The sequence below is a fragment of the Dasypus novemcinctus genome, chromosome 22, assembly GCF_030445035.2.
Source record: "Dasypus novemcinctus isolate mDasNov1 chromosome 22, mDasNov1.1.hap2, whole genome shotgun sequence".
NCBI lineage: Eukaryota > Metazoa > Chordata > Mammalia > Cingulata > Dasypodidae > Dasypus > Dasypus novemcinctus.
In genome coordinates this window covers 67858088-67879793 of record NC_080694.1, presented here as the reverse complement: position 1 = coordinate 67879793, position 21706 = coordinate 67858088, and the positions used below count along the sequence as shown (strand labels likewise).

The window sequence follows — 21706 nt, the reverse complement described above, 5'->3', positions numbered from 1 at the left end:
CCTCTTTAAGAAAAAGAATAGAAATTGTCAATACAAAATTAGCCTCCAAGGCCATAGAGATCTATCTGCGGATAAATCGAAGTAGAAAGAGGCACCAGTTTAACTAATTTCCATTATAATACCATGCTTTTGCCAAATTTACCAAAACATTTATGTTTCACTTAGGGTGGTGCCCACCCCGCCCTGAAAAGGACTCGGGAATGTGGGGGTCCTACACTTGGCAAGACTCAGGATAAAAAGCCCTCTGGAGGACAGTTTGACAATATTTTTCAAAATAATTCTCAGCAATTTTTCTTCTAAAAATCCAAACGAGAGAAAAAAATATCCCAAAATACAAGTCTAAGGATGTTCTTTGCATTATTTTGCAATGCCAGAAACTTGGAAATGTACCCATCTATTTGACTGAATTAATACATAGTCACTAAAAAGAATGGGCTAAATGTACATTGGTAAGCTTAAAACAAACAAAAGAAGCAATTTGCTGAATTTTAATGGAAAACATGATCTAATTTTTGTAAGTCTTAATTTATGAACTTATATAATCATCTTCAAATAGGTTGGAGGAATATACACCAAACTTGTCATGAATTTTTCTGAGAAATGGAACTGAAGATAAATGAGCTTTTCATTTTTATCATATTCACTTTTGTGATATTTGAATTTTTTTACAATTGCATGTCTTTTGTAATTATAAATACAAATTTAAAAGAATCAATGCCCTTAATCATATTTACTCACGTTGACCACATACTGTGTCCAGCTTGTGATCAATTTTTCCATACCCTTCTATGAAAGAGACAGAAGGTGGAATCACTGACGTCTAGTTCTTAAGGAGAAAAGCCCAGAAGATAAGTGTAGCATGTTAGCTGTGACTAGGAAAATGAACGGGGAGGCGCTGCCTTAGTCCTTCAAGGATCTGATGACCAGCTTTGGTCCTCTGAGGATCTGATGACTCTTGGACACATAGACAAAAATTTTATATACAATTTTATTGGGTTTAGCGATTCACTCGAGAGTAAGACATTTATTTAGAGATTTCCAAAATAAATGTTCTGAAGACAAAGCCTCTCAAATATGTCGAAATATAAGTACCTAAAGAAAGTGCCAAAGAGAGAGAATGGAGAAGGGCAGCCATTGAGCAATCCAACAAGTATTACCAGGGCGTTTATTCTTAATACGCACTGAGGGCTCTTAGCGGGGCTGTGGGCAGGCTGGGGGAGCGAGCCGGCGGAGAAAGCCAAGTCTCGTACTTGGGGTGAGCCCTGAGCTCCCAAAGCTCTGGCGTTTGCGGATTCCCGCGGCCGCAGCCTTTCGCTCTAGCGACGTTCTCGTCTCCTCGGAGCTTCGCCGGTTCCAGGGACCCTCTTCCTTGCACCGGTGGGAATTTCCCGGTGGCCCTACTCCGAGCTGCCGCAAACTTCCAGGCTCGGAGAGCCCGCAGGCTTTCCCGGGCTGACCGCCACGCTCGGAGCCAGGAGCGCGGAGACGCTCCTGCAGGACCTCAGACTGCTCGCCCTGCCCTGGGTGGCTCCAGCCTCAAGGACACGACCACCGAGACGGCGCACCTCCCGGCTTCCTAGAGCGGACCGGAAGTGAGCGCGACGCCGGGGGGCGGTGCGTGGGCCCGCGAGCCTTCCCCTCCGCCGGCGCGCGTCGCCTCCGCCCGCGTCTCCCTCTCGGCAGGTTCTTCGGGGGTGGGCGCTACCCCCGAGGAAAGGGGTGGCGCGCGGACCAGCAGGCCTTCCCGGCAGGAGGCCTGGGGTGCGGAAGGGCCCGGCCCGGGCTGCTTAGCGCTCCCGTCCTCGGGACGACCCTCTCGTTTCCCGGCTTGGGTTCATCTACCTGGACGTTTAGGGCCAAAGTGTCCTTGATAACCTCAGTTTTTTGTTTGTTTGTCTCGCAAGTTCCCTTCCGCGCAATTTATGACCCTGCTGCCTTAGTGAGTAGTTCCGTGCAATTTGTGATCTTGGCAGAGGGGGTCTGCAGATTTCAGTAGACTTGTTCTAGTAGTTGCCTTCTGTTGGCATGGAAACAAGCCCGTTTTAACTGCGTCTGTGATTTTCTGTTAACAGTATTTTCTTATATCGAAAACCCTCCTGGATCAGCGCCCCCCCCCCCCAAAAAAAAAAAACCCACTCAAATAACAACCAAAAAAACACAACCAACCACACGTACGCAAACGTTTAAAAGCACCCATCTGCCTAGACCCGAATTGGAGAGACCCTTCCTCGGAGCTGCCTGAGCTCGGGATGGCGGCAGCCCCTAGAGCTCTCCCAGCCCGAGCTGGCCCGGCTTCAGAGGAACAAGAGGAGATTACCCAAGTAAGGGTTAAGGAAGAAGACCTTGTCTGTCACCAGGATTCCTGCCAACTGAGGCGTTTGTCTCAAACCAGGGAACTGTCTCGTCAGCGCTTCAGGCAGTTCTGCTATCAGGAGACCCCTGGGCCCAGGGAGGCTCTGAGCCAGCTCCGGGAACTTTGTCATCAATGGCTGAGCCCAGAGGCCCACACCAAGGAGCAGATCCTGGAATTGCTGGTGCTGGAGCAGTTCCTGACCATCCTACCGGAAGAGCTCCAGGCTTGGGTGCAGGAACATCATCCTGAAAGTGGAGAGGAGGTGGTGATTGTGCTGGAAGATTTGGAGAGGGAGCTTGATGAACCCGGACAGCAGGTGAGAAATTGGAGGTGCATCTTTGGAGAGTTTGGGTGCATGCATGTCCAGGGTGGGTAAGTGGGGTTATCTTCACACTGGTAGCTGAAGACTCAGGTTTTGGGCAGCATTTCTTATTTGATCACTGATGTAATTAATAGATTCATGCTTATGGGATAAGAGTCTTTGTGTAAATAATACCTGATCCAAACAAGTGGATGATTTAATTAAATTAGAAACCTTGATCTTACCAGTAGATGTTTTATTTAATCACTTTGAGATTAGAGAAGTATAGTGAGATTCTAAAAACTTACTAATGTCTTGTAATGTCCGTTGTTTTATTTTTCTATTAGAGGAGCTGTATGTTTACAGAAAAGTCATGCAGAGAATACAAAGTTCCCATATACCTCCTTTTTAAGTTTGCCAAAGGGATGCTGAGGTAAAGTACCGGAACTCTGTTGGCTTCTATAAAGGGGATTTATCTGGGTAAAAACTTAAAATTCCAAGGCCATGAAAAGTCCAAAAGGAGCATCAGAGATGCTTTCTCACCAAAGCCAGCTACTGCCATGTGGTGAAGCAAGATGGCCACCCATCTTGGCCCAGGTTTCAGCCTACCCCTCCCAGCCCACCCTTTCCGCTTGAGTGGCTCCGTGGGCCTATCCTTTGTACTTAAGTGATCCCTTATCCTCTCTCTCCTGGCATAGGGCTTGTTTCTGTCAGGGCCTCCTATATCAGTCTCTGCTCTTCTGGCCTCCTCTCAGTTTCAGCTGTAAGCTATCAGGCAAATGGCTCATTCCCCTCCTCCCTGCCTACTGTTTTAGCCTTGTCACAAGGCAGGATCAAAAATGGCAGTGCTCTCTCTTCCTGTGTCTAAGTGAGTCTGTGTTGACCCAGGAAGGGGCGGGGACTCAACCCGAGTAACATCTCACTGATGTAGTCCAATAAGAAGCTCTACAGCAATCTTAACAGGTAATCTAATCAGAGACCTCTCAACTGAATTTTAATGCAATCAAAGGGTATCACACCCAGAGGAACAGATTAGTTTACAAACATAATATTTCTCTTTTTGGGATTCACATAATTTCAAACTGCTATACCCCTCCCACACAATTTTCCCTATTATTAACAATTTGCATTAGTGTGATAACTTTGTTACAATTGATGAAACATTATTATTATTATACTGTTAGCTGTTGTCCTTACATTTCATGGATTATATGTATAACTTTTTGTCTTGTACAGTCCTATAGTTTTTAAAAAATTTTATTCAATAACATATATACAACCTAAAATTTCCTCCTTAAACTGCATTCAAATATATAATTCAGTGGTGTTAATTATGTTCACAATGTTGAGCTACCATTACCACTATCCATTAACAAAACTTTTCCATCATCTCAAACAGAAACTCTATATCAATTAAGCAATGACTCCCCATTCTCTATGCCTACCCTAGCTCCCGGAACCCTGTATTCTAGTTTCTGACTTTATGAACTTGCTTATTTTAATTATTTCATATCCATGGTATCATATAATATTTGTCCTTTTGTGTCTGTGTTATTTCAGTCAAAATGATGCTTTCAAAGTTCATACATGTTGTTTGCAGGTATCAGAACTTCATTCCTTTTTACAGCTGAATAATATTCTCTTTGTATGTGTATACCACATTTTGTTTATCCATTCATCAGTTAATGGACATTTCATTGCTTCCATCTTTTGGCAATTGTGAATAATACCACTGTGAACATCTATGTGCAAATATCTGTTTCCCTACTTTCAATTCTTTTGAGTATATATCTAGAAGTGGGATTGCTGGGTTACATGGTGATTCTGTAATTAACTTTCTGAGGAACTGGCAAACTGTTTTCTACAGTGGCTGCATCATTTTACACTCCTGCCAACAATGAGTTTTTTCCCCCTATATTCTCTCCAACACTAGTTATTTTCCATTTATTTTTATAATAGCCTTTCCAGGTGGGTGTGAAATGATATTTCATAGTGTTTTGGTTTGCATTTCCCTAATGGCTAATGATGTTGAGCATCTTTTCATGTGTTTATTGGCCATTTGTATATGTTCTTTGGAGAAATGTCTTTTCAAGTCTTTTTTTTTTCCCTCAAGCCCTTTGCCCACTTTTAAATGGGTTGTTTAGTTGAGCTGTAGGATTTATTTATATATTCTGGATGTTAAACTGTATTAGTCAGCCAAAGGGGTGCTGATGCAAAATACCAGAAATCAGTTGGTTTTTATAAAGGGTATTTACTTGGGGTAGAAGCTTACAGTTGCAAGGGCCTAAGGAGTCTCAACACAGGGTACTTTCTCATCCGGTGTCTGTTGTCATGTGTTTACCCAAGATGGTGGGCCATGTCTGCAAATATTCAGTCTTCCTCCTCCTCCCAAGGCTCTGTGGTCCCAGCTTCTTTCAATATCAGCTCCAGACTATGGCAAGTCTTGTCTCTCTCCAGGCTCAGCTGCTCTGTTCTTTTTTACTTTTTAAAATTTTAAAAATTTTTATTAAATTGTCTTTTTAAAAAAAGATACATAAATTACAAAAAATGTTACATTAAAAAATATAAAAAATATAAGAGGTTCCCACATAACCCCCCCCCCCCCACTCCTCTCACATCAACAACCTCTTTCATCATTGTGGCACATTCATTGCATTTGGTGAGTACATTTTGGAGCACTGCTGGCCCACATGGATTATAGTTTACATTGTAGTTTACACTCTCCCCCAGTCCATTCAGTGGGTTATGACAGGATATGTAATGTTCAGCATGTGTCCCTGCAATATCATTTAGGACAACCCTAGGTCCTGAAAATGCCCCCACATCTCATCTCTACTTCCCTCTCCCTGCCCTCAGCAACTTCTTGGCCACTTTCTCCAGATTAATGCTACAGTTTCTTCCATTACCAGTCACAATGGTTCTATAGTAGAATACCAGTAAGTTCACCCTAATCCATATTTTATTTCTCCATCCTCTGGACCCTGGGTTGGTGATGTCTGCTCCACCTCTATATGGAGAAGGTGCTTAGATCCATGTTTGATGGATGCAATTCTCCTGCTTGGAGTTGTAGGCACTCTCCATTCCCTGGTGGCACATGGCTAGTCCAGAGATTGAAATTTTCTCTGTTCTTGCCACAAGGCCAGCTGTACACTATCAGGTGAATGGCTTGTCTCTCTTCCTGGAGCCTCTGCTATGTTGGATAGAGCCTTCTTTCTTTCTTCATGCATCTGCTTCTGTGTGCTTACTTCCCAGGCTCCATGATTAAAACTCTTTTTCCTCTGCCATGTCATTTTCTCTGTGAGTTCCTGCCCACCAGGGAGGTGGGGATGCAACATCCTACTGATGTGGCCCAATCAAAGCCTTAATCATTATTTAATCAAGTAAAAGTGAAACCTCTGAATCCAATCCAATCTAATATGCCCAGAGGAACGACCAGTTGACAAACAATCTAATATCTATTTTTGGAATTTATAAACAATATCAAACTGCTACATAAATCTTTAACAGCTATATGACCTCTTTTCTAAGTATTTTCTCCCATTGCATGGGTTGTGTTTTTATTTTCATGATTAAGTCCTTTGATGCACAAAAGTTTTAATTTTGATGAAATTCCATTTATCTTTTTCTTTTCTGTTGTTGCTTGTGCTTTTGGTATAAAGTCTAAACTATTACTTAATACAAGATCCTAAGATAATGTCCAGTACTGTTAACATATCTGAAAATAAATCACTATAAGAATATAGGAAATACCTTTTAGGAGAGACAAATAAGCCTAATTTAGTGGAAAATATCAGGAAATGGAATTATAAGATCTGAGTTCTATGATAGACTCTGCCACTAATTAGCCACATAACTTTGGGCATATCACACTTTCTCAGTGCCTTAACATCTTCATTTGTATAAAAGAGAGATTAATTGCAGGGTTTTCTAGGTACTTTTCAGTACCTGGAGTCAGTGGTATCTGAAATATATTCAACCCAGTATTCTGCCTTTCACCATTACAGAGGTTATTTTTAAGGAAGTTTAGTTGCTTTCTGTGATATTAATTTTAGAACATTATTGATATTGCCAAACACACTCATATTTCTATAATGATATCATCCATACATCTGACCTCTTGGAATATGAAAGTTTTATGTGTACAGTCTGGTTTAAAAAACACATGTTTCTGGAATGTAAAATCGCTAATATGAGATTGGTAAATTAGAAAATAAGTCAGTATAATTCTGAAATTGTCCTGCCCACTACATGAGTTTTCCTAGCAAGTTGATGCTTTGGGCTGCCAAATAGCAGCAACTGAGGTTAAAGCACATGATTATAGGTAATGCAGCAAGTTATGGAGATATTAAGTAATGTATATAATGTCCATGCACTCCTGCATCCTATATCTTGGCTTAATTTGGCCACAAGCTCTGTCTTGGAAGTGCTTATTTGCATCTTTCCCTTCCATCTTAGTCCATTTTTTGCTAAATTTTGTAAGCACAGGGATTTGCAAGTACCACAAAAGCATACTGGTGTTAGCTCCTGGCATTCAAGGAAAGCTGTCATAACACTAACTAGTTATGTACTTAAGGAACAGACCCTTTAGAGTATAAATTCCAACATTTATACATTAAAATATCAAATACCCAGGTTTCAACAAAAAGTTACAAAATATACAAAGAAACAATAAGTGAAGGCAAAAGAGAAGATTATAACATGAGAAATCATCTATGAGGAGGGCCAGATCTAGTATATACTGGACAAAGACTTTTAAAAAATGATCTCAAATATGCTCAGAAAGCTAAAGGAAAATATGGACAAAGAACTAAAGGAGATCAGTGAAATGATAGATGAACACAAAGAGAATATCAATAGAGAGATGGAAATTATGAAACCAAGCAAAGCTGAAAATCATGGTACCAGAAATTTAAAAAATTCCCTAGATGCATTCAACAGCAGACTGGATTTGGCATTAGAAAGAATCAGAGAACTTGAGGATAAGACAATTGGAATTAATCAGTCTGAGAAGCAGAAAGAAGAAAGAATGAAGAAAAGTGAACAGAGCCTGAGGAACTTGTGGGACACCATCAAACATATCAATATATACATTGTGGGAGTCCCAGAAAGAGAAGAATGAGATGAGAGAAAGAATCACAGACAATAATCGAAGAAATAATGACTGAAAACTTCCGCAATTTAATGAGAGACATGATATATATGGCAAGGATTGTCAATGAACTCCAAAAAGAATAAACCCAAATAGACCCATGCCATGCCATGTTATAATTAAACTTCCTAATGCTGAAGATAAAGAGAGAATTCTGAAAGCTGTATGAGAGAAACAATGTATCATGTACAAAGGAGCCTCAATAAGATTAAGTGCCAGTTTCTCCTCTGTAACCATGGAGGCAAGAAGGCAGTGGAAAGACATTTAAAGTGCTGAAAGCACTTAAAAAAATTGCCAACTAAGAATCCTACATCCAGAAAAATTCTTTAAAAAAATGAGAAAGATTAAGACATTCCCAGATAAACAAAAACTGAGGGATTCATCAAGACTAGACTGGCTCTACAATGCTAAAGGGAATTTTACAGTTGAAAGGAAAGGACATTAGACAGTTGACTGATGCCACATGAAGAAATAAAGATGTCCAGTAAAGATAATGACATGGGTAAATATAAATACCAGTATAATTATATTTTTGTCCTCTTTTTCTTCTTACAGGATCTAAAGGAGAAATGCAGAAAATGTAATGATGAATCAGTGATTTTGGACTCATAATGTATAAATATGTAATTTGTGACAAAAACTATATAAAGGTTGGACAGAGGGTTATAGGAACATAGTTTATATATGCTATTAGAGTTAAGTTGGTATCAAAACAAAATTGTTACAGACTTAGGATGTTAAATTTAAGCCCCATTGTAACCACAAGGAAATATCAGAGACTGTTCAAACTTATAGAGACAGAAAGTAGTATACGTAGCTATTAGAGACAGTGGGGAGTTGATCCAGAATGAATGTAGGGTTTCTCTTTGGGATGAAGGGAAGTTATCGTAATGGATGGTGGTGAGGGTACTACAACATTGTGAACGTGATTAATCCCATTGATTGGGATGCTGGGGAGGAGTTGGGATGTTGTACATGTTTTTCCACAATAAATAGAAGAAAAAAAAAGAGAAGAAGAAACTGTATGGTGCTGAAATGGAAGTGAACTCAGATATTTTATGGTTCCTGGCTCTGTCCATGAAAGGGCTTAGAGGTGATGCTACCTCATTAACAATGAGCCTATCTTCTAGCCAGATCTTTGTTCATAAACATATTGACCTCTAAAAGGAGAAGGAGTTCTTTAAAAAATAGTCAAAACCGGGTGTGGGACAGGGAAAATACACAGTGGGCCTTGTATTGATTATTGTTCCAGAAAGCACAGATGTCCTAAAAGACTAATAGGGCCATGTCAGAAGAAACAGAAGCCAGCGTAAAGGGGTCCAACTAGCCAGATTTGGGACAATTTGAGCATCAAAGTGAATAAGGATGTAATGGATTATAAAATAAGTTTATAGTGATGTTCAAAAAGAGAGAGACACACAGTCAGATAAAGGGGGAGGGAAGAAAGCTTTTTTACCAAAATTACTGGATGATAAATGTAGTAGAAATTATAAAATTAGGAAGTCACCATTTTGTATCACCCAATGTGAAAATTGCTTCAGACAAGGATCATCAATGAATGCTAAAACCATTGGAGGAAAGACAATTAGGGAGTAGGAAATTCACATGGTCCAAAATTGTAACTCCATAGATGACTTATTCATTACAGTGGGAAAAATATTTTTTAAAATGGATATATCTGGTGATTACCACCTAACCAAGTTTAGCATTATCAACAATGAAACAACCTGATCTTGTGTACCCTGTTATGACAGAAAAGAAATATATGTATATCACTATTTAGTATTCTTGTCAAAAATGTTTAACTAGAGTCTATTGATGAAGAAATAATCAGACAAATCCATAATGTGGGATATTCTCCAGGATAACAGGTTCTAACTCTTTAAAATTAAATGCCGTTTTTTTAAAAAGCAGGAAATTAAAAGAGGCAAAGGAGGCATAAAAAACAAAAAATTGCAAACATTGACTAGAGCATAGATTTTTTAAAAACCTACAAAATACATTTTTGAGATAATGGGGGATATTTAAATATAAACTATACACTGGATGATTGGTGTAGGAAGAGGGTAATTTTTTTCCCCACCCAGCACATTTATACTACTAGGCTGACTTTTTTCATCCATAATACACTGGGCTAATATTTTCCACATTGGTCTAAACTCAGATTCTTTCCCAGGTTAAACAGAACTCATTAATCTCTATTAGATAATTTTCACTGAAATGTTTTTATAGTTTTCTTTCAATTATCAAAATTTATTAATTTTCCTAAAAGCTGAAACCACTCTTATCCAAGGGAGACAGTTTCTGTTGTATGGATCTGGCTTTTCTCATGTTTCTTCTTATTCTCTCTTGCACTCCTGAGAATTCAATGACAACAGATTTTTTTCTTCATTCATTAAGTTCAATGGAAGAATATTTTGAAGTTTAGTTTTGGTTAGTGCAGTGGTTACTTAAATTGATTCCCGAATATACATTTTTGTCCCTAGGTCCCACCTGACACATTTGTGCAGGAATTTCCTATGGAAGAATTGGCCTCTCCATATACAGCAAAGGAGTCCTCAGGTACCCAACTCCAGCCTCTGGAGGATGGAATGGAATGTGAATCACTACAAGATAATGGTGAGGATAATTTAATACCCAGAAAGAGGGTAAGACTTGCTCGAGGGAAGCGTCTAGTCATTGAAATAAAATCAAACCTCATTCTGTTTCAGCATCTACTGAATATACTGAAAGAAAAGTCAACCAGGGTAGGGTAATGTTACAGGAATTGAATAAACAATCCGGTAATAATGTCAAACATAGTTGAAAACAAGATTTCTATGGATACTTTGCAATGGAGGAGAGAACCTGTGATTAAGTCAGAGATGTAAATGTTGAGCTCTTGCCAGTCTAGCCATAGGCCCCATTTTTGTAGCTTTGGCCCCCAGTTTTTGTCACATAATGACTGTTTGAAAATTAGAACTACTGCTTGGAAATTCTACCCGAGAATATGGAATTTCCCGTGAGTGAGTTCGTTAGAGTTCCCAGAGCTGTTAGTGGTGTAATGGTGCTGTGTGGCAGAGGCAAGCTTACAGGGTTCACGCTGGAGTAGCGATCCGTAAAGAAGGCTTAAGTGTAATGCATGCAATTTTCTTTTCTTCTTATACCCCTGGCAACTCCCTATTCCCTGCTAATTCTGGATTTAGTAATATATATATTTTTTTAAAGATTTATTTTTTTAATTTATTTCTCTCCCTTTCCCCACTCCCCACCCCTCACCCCCCCCCCCCCCCAGTTGTCTGTTTTCTGTGTCCATTGGCTGTGTGTTCTTCTGTGACTGCTTCCATCCTTATCAGCAGCACTGGGAATCTGTGTTTCTTTTTTTTTGTTGTTGCATCATCTTCTTGTGTCAGCTCTCCGTGTGTGCAGTGCCATTCTCGGGCAGGCTACACTTTCTTTTGCGCTGGGCGGCTCTCTTTATGGGGCGCATTCCTTGCACGTGGGGCTCCCCCCCGCGTGGCTCGCACTCCTTGCGCGCATCAGCACTGCGCATGGGCCAGCTCCACACGGGTCAAGGAGGCCCGGGGTTTGAACCGTGGGCCTCCCATGTGGTAGGCGGATGCCCTATCCATTGGGCCAAGTCCGCTTCCCTGTACTTAGTAATATTGATTCTGCTAACTTCTGGAGTTTATATTCTCCTGGTTCTCATTTACCATTCCCTCTACATTGCTTTTCTCACCTAAATTCATGCTTGTTTATCCTTCTCTTCTGCTTGTAGCTCCGTATTGCTACTTTCCAACACTTCCCCTTTTATCCATCATTCCTCATTCAAACTCTTTTTTTTTTCAATCAAACTCTTTTAACTCATCCCTCTCAAAAGCATTTTTTATACAACTTACTCTATACTAGGCAACTGAGGGAGTTATACAAATACATTCCCTGCCCACTAGGAGTTTACAATCTTTGAGAAACAATAGTGAAGGCTATAAAACACAAATAATCCATAGAAAGTAGATTAAAACAGGCATGGCACAAGATGGATCAGTGTGAAAAGAAATGCACATTACTTATATAATGGTCTTTTTAGTCACATTTTGAGATAGCATTTACCATGAGTATGTCATCTCCAGTTACGAAGTTTCTCAACAAATTTTTATTCAACACCTTTGTATATGTTAGATGATGTGAAAGATACTAGAGAAATAAGTGTGCCCTGCTTCTTAGGGAACATTTAGTCATATTAGATCTACATATGAAACAGAAGAAAGTGATGCAATGCTAACTTGTTTTATGAGTAGATTTTATTTATCTGGAAAAGAGAACTCATTGTGATTATAAATTAAATTACCAGGGAAGTCTTATTGGAATAATTGAGAGTTAATTGAGGCCAAAACACATGGTAATATATCATTAATTTGAATGTAGTTTTGGGAATTAAGAACATTTGAGAATGATTTAAATTTACTGATTATTTGGCATCAAAATTGGTAGTATAAACAATGTTGACTTGAGAGAAAGTATATATTGCTAATTCCAAATGATTCTTTTTGATGTTTTCAAGGTAGTTTACTTTAGCATTCTCTATATACCAAGTAAGCCAAGTTTGAATTATTCTGTTTCTTTTATTATGAATATTGTAAACATTTGTTTTAATATGTTTTATTAAGTAAGAGATTTTTCATTAGTCCACACTTATCCTTCCCTTATTAAAATTAGTAATGTGCATATTTGTATTGAATTTGTGGTTTTACAAGCCCCTAAAGGGAACTGATAGAAATACATTATGTTAGAACTTAAACCCTAAATATTAATGTGACATCTAACCTACTGAATAAAACAGAAAGTATGGTGCAGTCTGGGGCATCTGCTCTTATTGCATATCTGAGGTATGTCTAACCCCCCCACCCCAAATGTTCTTGAGTGGTTAGTAAATAATAGTAATAATGTTAACTTGCTTCCTGTTTCACATAAAATAGTGCTTTACTTTGAGACTAACCCCAGATACAGCCCTGGAAAGTCACCTCCTCCAGACTTTCTACTCTTTACTTTATCAGAACTTTTTGTTCCTAGCTAGAATTCCTCATTCATTCTTTAATTCTTCCCTAACCAAAATTGTATCCTCCTTTTATGTGTCCATGGCCCTACTTCCATTCCAATCTCTGGTGATTGCTTGAGCAATATGGAAATTTTTAATTATATTTCCCAATATCCTTACTGATTTTTTTCCTTTATATTTCAGGGTCATTTTTGTGGCTTTCCATGATGTCTCAGAGTGTAGGTGATGATAACCTCAGTAGTTTAGATGCTACTGAAGTAGAAATTGAACCAGAAAACATGAGAGAAAAGTTCTTCAGAAACCTAGCAGTGTTAATAGAAAACAAAAGTAATAACACTAAGATATTTTCTAAAGCAAAGTACTGTCAGTTGATAAGGGAAGTGAAGGAGGCTAAAGCTAAAGCCAAAAAGGAATCAGTTGACTATCGTCGCTTGGCTAGATTTGATGTGGTCCTTGTTCAAGGAAATGAGAAGCTGATTGAGGCTATAAATGGGGGAACAGATAAAATACGGTATTATTTACACAGTGAGGACTTATTTGACATTCTGCATGATACACATCTCAGTATTGGACATGGTGGACGTACCCGCATGGAAAAAGAATTACAAGCAAAATACAAGAACATCACAAAAGAAGTTATAATGTTATACCTGACACTCTGTAAACCATGCCAACAGAAAAATTCAAAACCCAAGAAAGTGCTAACATCACAGTCAAATAAGGAAGTTAACTCACGATGCCAAGTGGATCTTATAGACATGCGATTAAATCCTGATGGGGAATATAAATTTATTATGCATTATCAAGACCTTCGTACAAAGTTAAGTTTTTTGCGATCATTAAAATCTAAAAGGCCCAACGAAGTTGCACATGCTCTTGTAGATATTTTTACAATTATTGGGGCACCCAGCGTTTTACAATCTGACAATGGGAGGGAGTTTTCAAGTCAGGTTGTCCATGAACTCAGTAATATTTGGCCAGAATTGAAAATTGTCCATGGAAAGCCTCAGACATGTCATAGCCAAAGTTCTCTAGAACAAACTAATAAAGATATCCAAAATAGAATTATCTCCTGGATGCAGTCTAACAACTCATCACACTGGGCTGAATTTTTGTGGTTCTTTCAAATGACCCAAAATCGATCTTGTCATAGAGGCACGCAACAGACTCCATGTGAAGGTACATACAGCTCTGAAGCTAAACTTGGCCTGTCTCATAACTTAACTGAAGAGCTTGTTGCCAATCTGAACACAGAAAATGAATTAGAACAAACCAACAAAGAGTTAGAAAATACTTTAAGAGCCCAATATGAAGAAAGCATTGAGACTGGAACAGAGAGTAGTGATATTGAAGAGAATCTTTCTTTTACTTCTAAGGTGGCTGCAAAAAACTCTTCTGAAAGCAGACTAAGATTTTTATCCTGTGTAGTGTGTGAAAAAGAATGCACAAGTGCTAATAGATGTGTATCATGTAATAGAAATATCCATGCAATTTGTGGAGTGCCCTGTCAACATGAGCCTGAGGGCTATGGTCACAGAATAATTTGTAGTCTTTGCTATGAGACCACTACAATGAAAAGGAAACACGAAGAGACTCAAAGAAGTTTGGCTGTTCAACCATCCAAAATGCTAAAGCCATCAGAGAAATTGTTTCAATCAGACCAAGTAGCAGATTGGGTAAGAGTTTTAAATTACATATCTGCTATAGATCAAAGTAGAGGAAGAGTTTCTTTACATTTTACTGTGATAATGAAGAGTGAGAATTATTCGTACTAGTGTGATATGGTATGCTAAAGCAAAATTATGGCACATTACATATTTTTTCCAAAGAAAGGCTAATTAATTTGGATGTATATTTTTGCTTTTGTTTTAAGCTATAACCTTGAATGCTGTCTCATTTGTCTGGAGTGATAAACTAACTTCTTCACTGCTTTCTTATGTCAGAGATCTCTGGGGGGCCTGAGAAAGCTAGGATCCAGGGGATGAATGATGCATATGCTGCATGTTTCTACAGAGGAGTGAATTTGGGGCCAGATGAATTTAATGTTGCTTTGTTTCAGCTGTATGAGTTTGGGTGGGAGGGTGAGCAAAGAAAGGGTATTTTGGGTTAAATGAAGAAACATTTAGGAGGGGATGGGGAGTGTTGACTTTGATTGGGAGGTATAGATTCATGGTGGGCAACGGTTCACTTTTGGAATTTAAATGAAGAACATGAGATAAGACATTACTAGGCAGGATTAATGTGTGTTCAGTCCAGAGTTTTGAAATATGGAGGTAACACATGATTTAGGTAAGTGCTACTCAGACCCAGGCTGATCTGCAAACTATTTTTACCAGACAATAATGAGATAAATATAAAAATTGAGAGTGTTTAGAAATGTTTCTAACAATTTGACATTGCTGCAGTAGCTAAGGATATGATCGATGGACTTGAACTTGTTTTACCGAATAGAGTGTAGATCTCTCAAATTCTCAAAGTGAGTCACATGTAGTAGAAGAAATTGCACACCATCCATGCCCTGTAGAATCACTTTATAATATGTGAGGTTGTATTGTTGGTTTGTTGCTGCAACCCAAAAGTATATAAAACTCTGAGAAAATGTAAGCATTTATTTATTTTTATAACTTAATTTTAAAATCATTTTTTCTTTTCAATAAAGCCTAGTTTTTATTTTGTAGTTTAACATTTTCAATTAATGGAGAGAATATAAAATTTTATTTCCTTTTATTCCTGATTTACAGATGGCGAAACAAGCGTCACTAGACTTTTTTGTCAAGAAAAGACACCCCTTTTCTGATTATAGCCATAGTAAGAAAAGAAATGGTAACAATGGAAGTCATCTTGAAGGAGTGAAAAACAAAAGAATTCATACTAGTTTTACTCGGAAGTATGATCCCTCATATATTGAGTTTGGTTTTGTAGCTGTCATTGATGGTGAAGTGCTGAAACCACAGTGTATTATTTGTGGAGATGTACTGGCTAATGAAGCAATGAAACCATCAAAACTTAAGCGGCATTTATATTCAAAACATAAAGAAATAAGTTCACAACCAAAAGAATTCTTTGAAAGAAAGAGTAGTGAATTAAAAAAGCAACCAAAGCAGGTGTTCAATGTTTCACATATAAACATTAGTGCTTTGAGAGCTTCTTATAAAGTAGCACTTCCTGTTGCTAAGTCTAAAACACCATACACAATTGCCGAGACATTAGTGAAAGACTGCATCAAAGAAGTTTGTTTGGAAATGTTGGGTGAATCTGCAGCAAAGAAGGTAGCTCAAGTACCACTTTCCAACGATACCATAGCTCGACGTATTCAGGAACTGGCTAATGATATGGAAGACCAACTCATAGAACAAATAAAGCTAGCAAAGTATTTTTCATTGCAGCTTGATGAATGCAGAGATATTGCAAACATGATCATTCTTTTAGTATATGTGAGGTTTGAAAATGATGATGATATAAAGGAAGAATTCTTTTTTTCAGTCTCTTTGCCAACAAATACAACAAGCTCAGAACTGTATGAAGCTGTGAAGAATTACATTGTCAACAAATGTGGTTTGGAATTTAAGTTTTGTGTAGGAATATGTTCTGATGGTGTAGCTTCAATGACCGGAAAACATTCAGAAGTGGTTACCCAGATTAAGGAGCTTGCACCAGAATGTAAAATAACACACTGCTTCATTCATGGAGAAGGTCTTGCTCTGAAAAAAATATCAGCTGAACTAAATAGTGTGCTTACTGACATAATAAAAGTTGTGAATTACATAAAAGCTAATGCATTAAATTCAAGATTATTCTCTTTATTATGTGATAATATGGAAGCTGATCTTAAGCAACTGTTACTTCATGCTGAGATACGGTGGTTATCACGGGGAAAAGTTCTGTCGAGAATATTTGATATACGAAATGAACTCTTAGTGTTTCTGCAAGGTAAGAAACCAGTTTGGTCCCAACTTTTTAAAGATGTGAATTGGACAGCCAGACTTGCCTATTTGTCTGATATCTTCAGTATTTTTAATGATCTTAATGCTTCCATGCAAGGAAAGAATGCAACATGTTTTTCAATGGCAGATAAAATTGAAGGACAAAAACAAAAGTTAGAAACTTGGAAAAAGAGAGTTTCTACAGATTGTTATGACATGTTCCATAATTTAACAACAGTTATCAATGAAGGTAATGATCTTGATATTGCACATCTGCAAAAAGTAATCAATGAGCATCTTACAAATCTTTTAGAATATTTTGAATTTCATTTTCCATCAAAGGAAGATCCACGAATAGGAAATTCATGGATCCAAAATCCATTTCTTTCATCGAAAGATAATATAAATTTAAGTGTAACCCTACAGAATAAGTTGTTGAAGTTGGCTACTGATGAAGGATTAAAGATTAATTTTGAAAATACAGCATCACTTGCTTCATTTTGGATAAAAGTTAAAAATGAATATCCTGAGCTTGTGGAGATTGCTTTAAAATCTCTTCTTCTATTCCCCTCAACATATCTCTGTGAGACTGGTTTCTCTACTTTAAGTGTTATTAAAACAAAACATAGGAATAGTCTAAATATACATTATCCCCTACGAGTAGCATTGTCTTCAATCCAACCTAGATTAGACAAATTAACAAGCAAGAAGCAAGCTCATTTATCACATTAAACACTCTAAATATTGATAGTCTTCAGAGTATGCATATAGGCATTTTAGTGTGGGGAATTTGGTATTTCACTCTTAACTTTCAGTTTAGTTATAATTACGGAACTATGAAAAAGTTGTGAGTACAAAAGCAATTATCTTTAAAAATTGCCTAAAAATTACATTCTTTCAATGAAGAATGTGTACAGCTTTGTCATTCTTTTTTTCCCCTGTTATATTTATTTCAATGGAATTTTAAATCTGTTAATTCCAATATTAAAAACATGGTCTTGTATTTTGTATTTTTTAAATTATTGTATTTCATTCGGTCATTAAAATTTTAGGATGACTTCAGAATGGGGAATGATTTTTTTGAAATGGCAGACTAGATCAGTAAACAGAAGCGATTTTAGAGGGTGGGATTAGAATTCAAATGATATGGAGGGGGCAATAATATGTTAAGCTTGTTAAGCTGAACCAGAGTGGTAAAGGTGGTTTGGTAGTTGTGTTTTTAGACGGTGTGTATAAGTGGATAAGGTAGGAGGAACATATTTCTTGTAATGTATAGCTGTAATGTATAGCTTTGATTCATATTGATAAATTCTGATTTTATATGGTTGGGGGATTGAACCACATTGAAAAGTTCATATCAGTTGAAGATTTTTGGACTTTGCTAGAGCTGTCTGTATTTAAGGTTCTCTGGGATAAAGTCAGATATTGTTAGCACATCAGGTAGATTTAACAACCTTTATTGTTAGAGGTGGTTTAGAAATGTGCTCCACATTGCTGCTCTTGTGTTGTGTAACCACTTAAAGTGACTGGAAACATACTATTTGCAGAAAGCAAGTTTTAGAGTAAAATATGCCAATATCCTTGCAGAAAATTGCAGTCTTTTCCTAGACAGAGATGCAAACAGTAAGTGCTTCTTTTAAAAGAATATTGAAAGTTGAGGAAAGATAGTGATACAAAGTGTCACTAATAGTTTAAGCTTTTCATTAAAAAGGCATTTTAAGGGGGCTGGATCCTCCAAACCTTTGAAAGCGGAGGAACCGTTTTTCACATTGGTCCTGAAACCTCAGTTGGATTATGTTTTATTGTGTGTTTGTTTTAATAAAACCTTACAGCTTTTCAAAAACCTTGTGGTAGGTAGGTTTCGTTCCTTAAACCCACAACTTAAGTGTCCTCTCTCCTATCTGACCATATTTTGAAACTAAGGGCTTTAAAACATTTTTTTTCCTCACTTACCATTTACTTTATTGATTGAATTAAGTATTTCCCATTTTTATTTAAAGCAACATGTGATGATTTTAAATTTATTTTATAGGTAATACCTATGTCTGGAGATATTCTAATATAGGTATTATATATATATTTCAAAAGTGGTCTGAGAGAAAAAATTGGACATTAATTAAGAGTATATTTTAAAAGAGAACTAAATTACTTTCTATGAATTCTGAAGTATTGCATATCTGAGAGCATAATTAAAGTCATATGGAAGATTTTTTATGTGAAGACTGCTCAGATACTTGATGACTGCCTGTTTTTCCTGCAAAATATTCTTTACTGGGGGGCTAATGGCTTTACCATTTTTATACTTAGAATGTTTGTTTTCCTTCTTTCCATCCTCTGTATTTGCTTTATTGTCTTACTGTACATTCTCTTTTTTATTCAGTAGCTTTATTGAGATATAGTTTACATACCATTAAACCCTACTGTATATTCTTTTTTCTTTTCTTTCTTTTTTCCCCTACTAGTATATTCTTAACATGCATTTGATGACTAATGATTTTGTAAATCACCCCATTTTTCTCTTTATTTTGAGCTTATTTTGCAATGAATTCACATGTCTGTACACATGTGGTATCTGAATACACTGCAAAGGTAATTGCATATTTGCTTGTGTACTCATATGAATACTGTATGCAGTGTGTTTCTGTATATCATGTACATATATGCTGGCTTTTAAATTATATTTATAGTTATTTTTGTAACAGGATGTGTTGAATTTCTCTTTATTACCTAGAGATTAGTGACTAGGGAGGGACCAAAGATGGGTCAAGGAGAGGCTAAGTGCCTCATAGCCTAAAGAAATCTGGCAGTGACTAAATTCAGAACTCCCCTCAATCCCCCTGCCTCCACACAACACTGAGATGTACCATGAAGGATGATTAAGAAGTAGTAGAATTGGCTCCCAACATCATGCTTTCTGCTAAGAGAATCACTTGTAGAGATTGGAGATGCCTTCAGGAAGGGGAGACTGGCATTTCATTTCCAGGTTGGGTTGGTTTAGGCACCTAACTGAACAGGAAAACAAAAAGTTGAGGAGAGGTGGTTGGCCCTGCAGTACATCAGTCTGCATTTCCACAGTCTGGGATGGCAAAGATAAGCTAGTTTTCTGTAGATCAGGTGACACCAAGGAGTGTAATCAGGTCTGAGCTCTTTGCTAGTGCCCCAGTCAGGGAAACCATCTGACAGACAAGGAGAACTCTCCAACAAAAGGCTGTGGGTGTTTATAGCTGTTGCGAGCTGAAGGAAGTGAATGAGGGTAAGCTGAAAATTAAACTACACAGTGGCATGGCCCCCACAAAGGTCCCTGAAGAATTCACACACATTCCCCTTGAGGAAGCCAGAATTCTAGGGATTATCAAAGGACAAGTTGCCAATTTACTTACGGTTTTTGTACTCTTACAGTATGTGTACACATACATGTTTCAGAGTCTTTGGACTAACCCTGGCTCTTGGTGAAGTTTGTCATGGTTAGGTCTAAGGTTGGAGGAAGCAGGATAGAAGAGGGATTGCAACTATGGGGCCAGGTGGCCTGTACAACTTGACACCCAGGAATCCCCCCTACTTCCCTACCCCACAACTGGCTGAATTGGAGTTGCTCTTTCCCCTCAGTTCTGGGAATGAGAAGTGAGAGAGAATCAGAGTTAGAGGCAAAGCAGGATGGGGTTTTGTGGCAGGAGTAGGAAGGTAGGATGGGGGGACTTAAGTGGTGTTAGTGGTAAAGCCAACCCTTTGGAGACCCTTATTCTGGTTTGATTGTCTTCTTGGGACATTTCAGAGACAGAAAACAATCTTTACTTAGGTGCTAAAGGGATCTGCAGTAAATTTGTTAGGAACGTTGATAGTTGGGTGGGGAAACTTAAGCTCAGTTTGCACCCTCCCTGGATTTTCCTAAATGATAACTTCCAATATGTCTTTTCCAGCATTCCTCATGATAGAAAAATTATTGTGAAAGTTCCAAACACTGTAAAATTAGAAATTGTTATGATTAGGAAATAAGACAGTTATTGGCTCAGAGAACTTAGTACTATGTACTTTTTATTCTGATATTTTTGTGTGAAATTGAATTTGCTGTCAAGTTGTTATAAAGCTTCCAATCAATTAAACCGTGGACTCATTAAAAAATATAAAATGGGAAAGATCATGACTATGAAATCTATGACTTTTAAGAGTCTGTGATTCTACTGTGTCTTTGCTTCAGCAACTTGACCTTTAAAAGAATGCAAAGTTAATTTTGAACACTGTGCTTTACTTTAGGATTTAAATGAAAATTTCATCTCTGACTTAAATCTCTACTCGATCTTTGGGAGGGTAACTTTTCCTAATTACCATTTCCCTATTTTAAAAACCTTTTCTCTTAGATAATTTGAGGAACTAAAAGGGAACTCAGAATGGTAGGAGGGCAGAGGAATGCAGGATGCTGTAGGTTGGGAAAAAGTGCTTAGAGGTGAGGATACAGGCGAAGAGAAGCCAGTTTATAAAGACAAACCACAATGAGGACTTTAGCATTAATCTTGGAGGCATTTGGAAGTCACTAACGGGATGATAAGTAGAAGGTGACTTTATTTATTTTTTAAATTAATTTATTTTTTTTAATGATTTATTTTTAAAAATTACATTAAAAAAATATGAGGTCCCATTTAACCCCACTGCCCCCACCCCCCACTCCCCCCACAGCAACACTTGCTCCCATCATCGTGACACATCCATTGCACCTGGTAAGAACATCTCTGAGCATCACTGCACCCCATAGTCAATGATCCACATCATAGCCCACACTCTCCCACGTTCCATCCAGTGGGCCCTGGGGGGATCAGAAGGTGATTTTAATTACCAAGGTTTTTCTTGCTGTAGTATGGAAAATAGATAGGAAGCAAGGAGACCAAGGAAGATTTTGGTAGATTAATGATAACGGCCTGAGCTAGAGGGATGGTAGTAGGGATGAAAGGAA

General features: G+C 37.8%; 1 protein-coding gene across 1 annotated transcript; it reads left to right on the top strand.

Moving 5' to 3' along the window:
* Nucleotides 1-1606: 1606 nt before the first annotated feature.
* On the top strand, nucleotides 1607-20887 carry SCAND3 (SCAN domain containing 3). The gene is made up of 4 exons (XM_058285447.1): nucleotides 1607-2669; nucleotides 10290-10422; nucleotides 13022-14514; nucleotides 15580-20887. The coding sequence occupies exons 1-4, from the start codon at nucleotides 2250-2252 to the stop codon at nucleotides 17491-17493; spliced, it is 3960 nt and encodes a 1319-aa protein (XP_058141430.1). The 5' UTR covers nucleotides 1607-2249; the 3' UTR covers nucleotides 17494-20887.
* The last annotated feature ends 819 nt before the right edge of the window (nucleotides 20888-21706 follow it).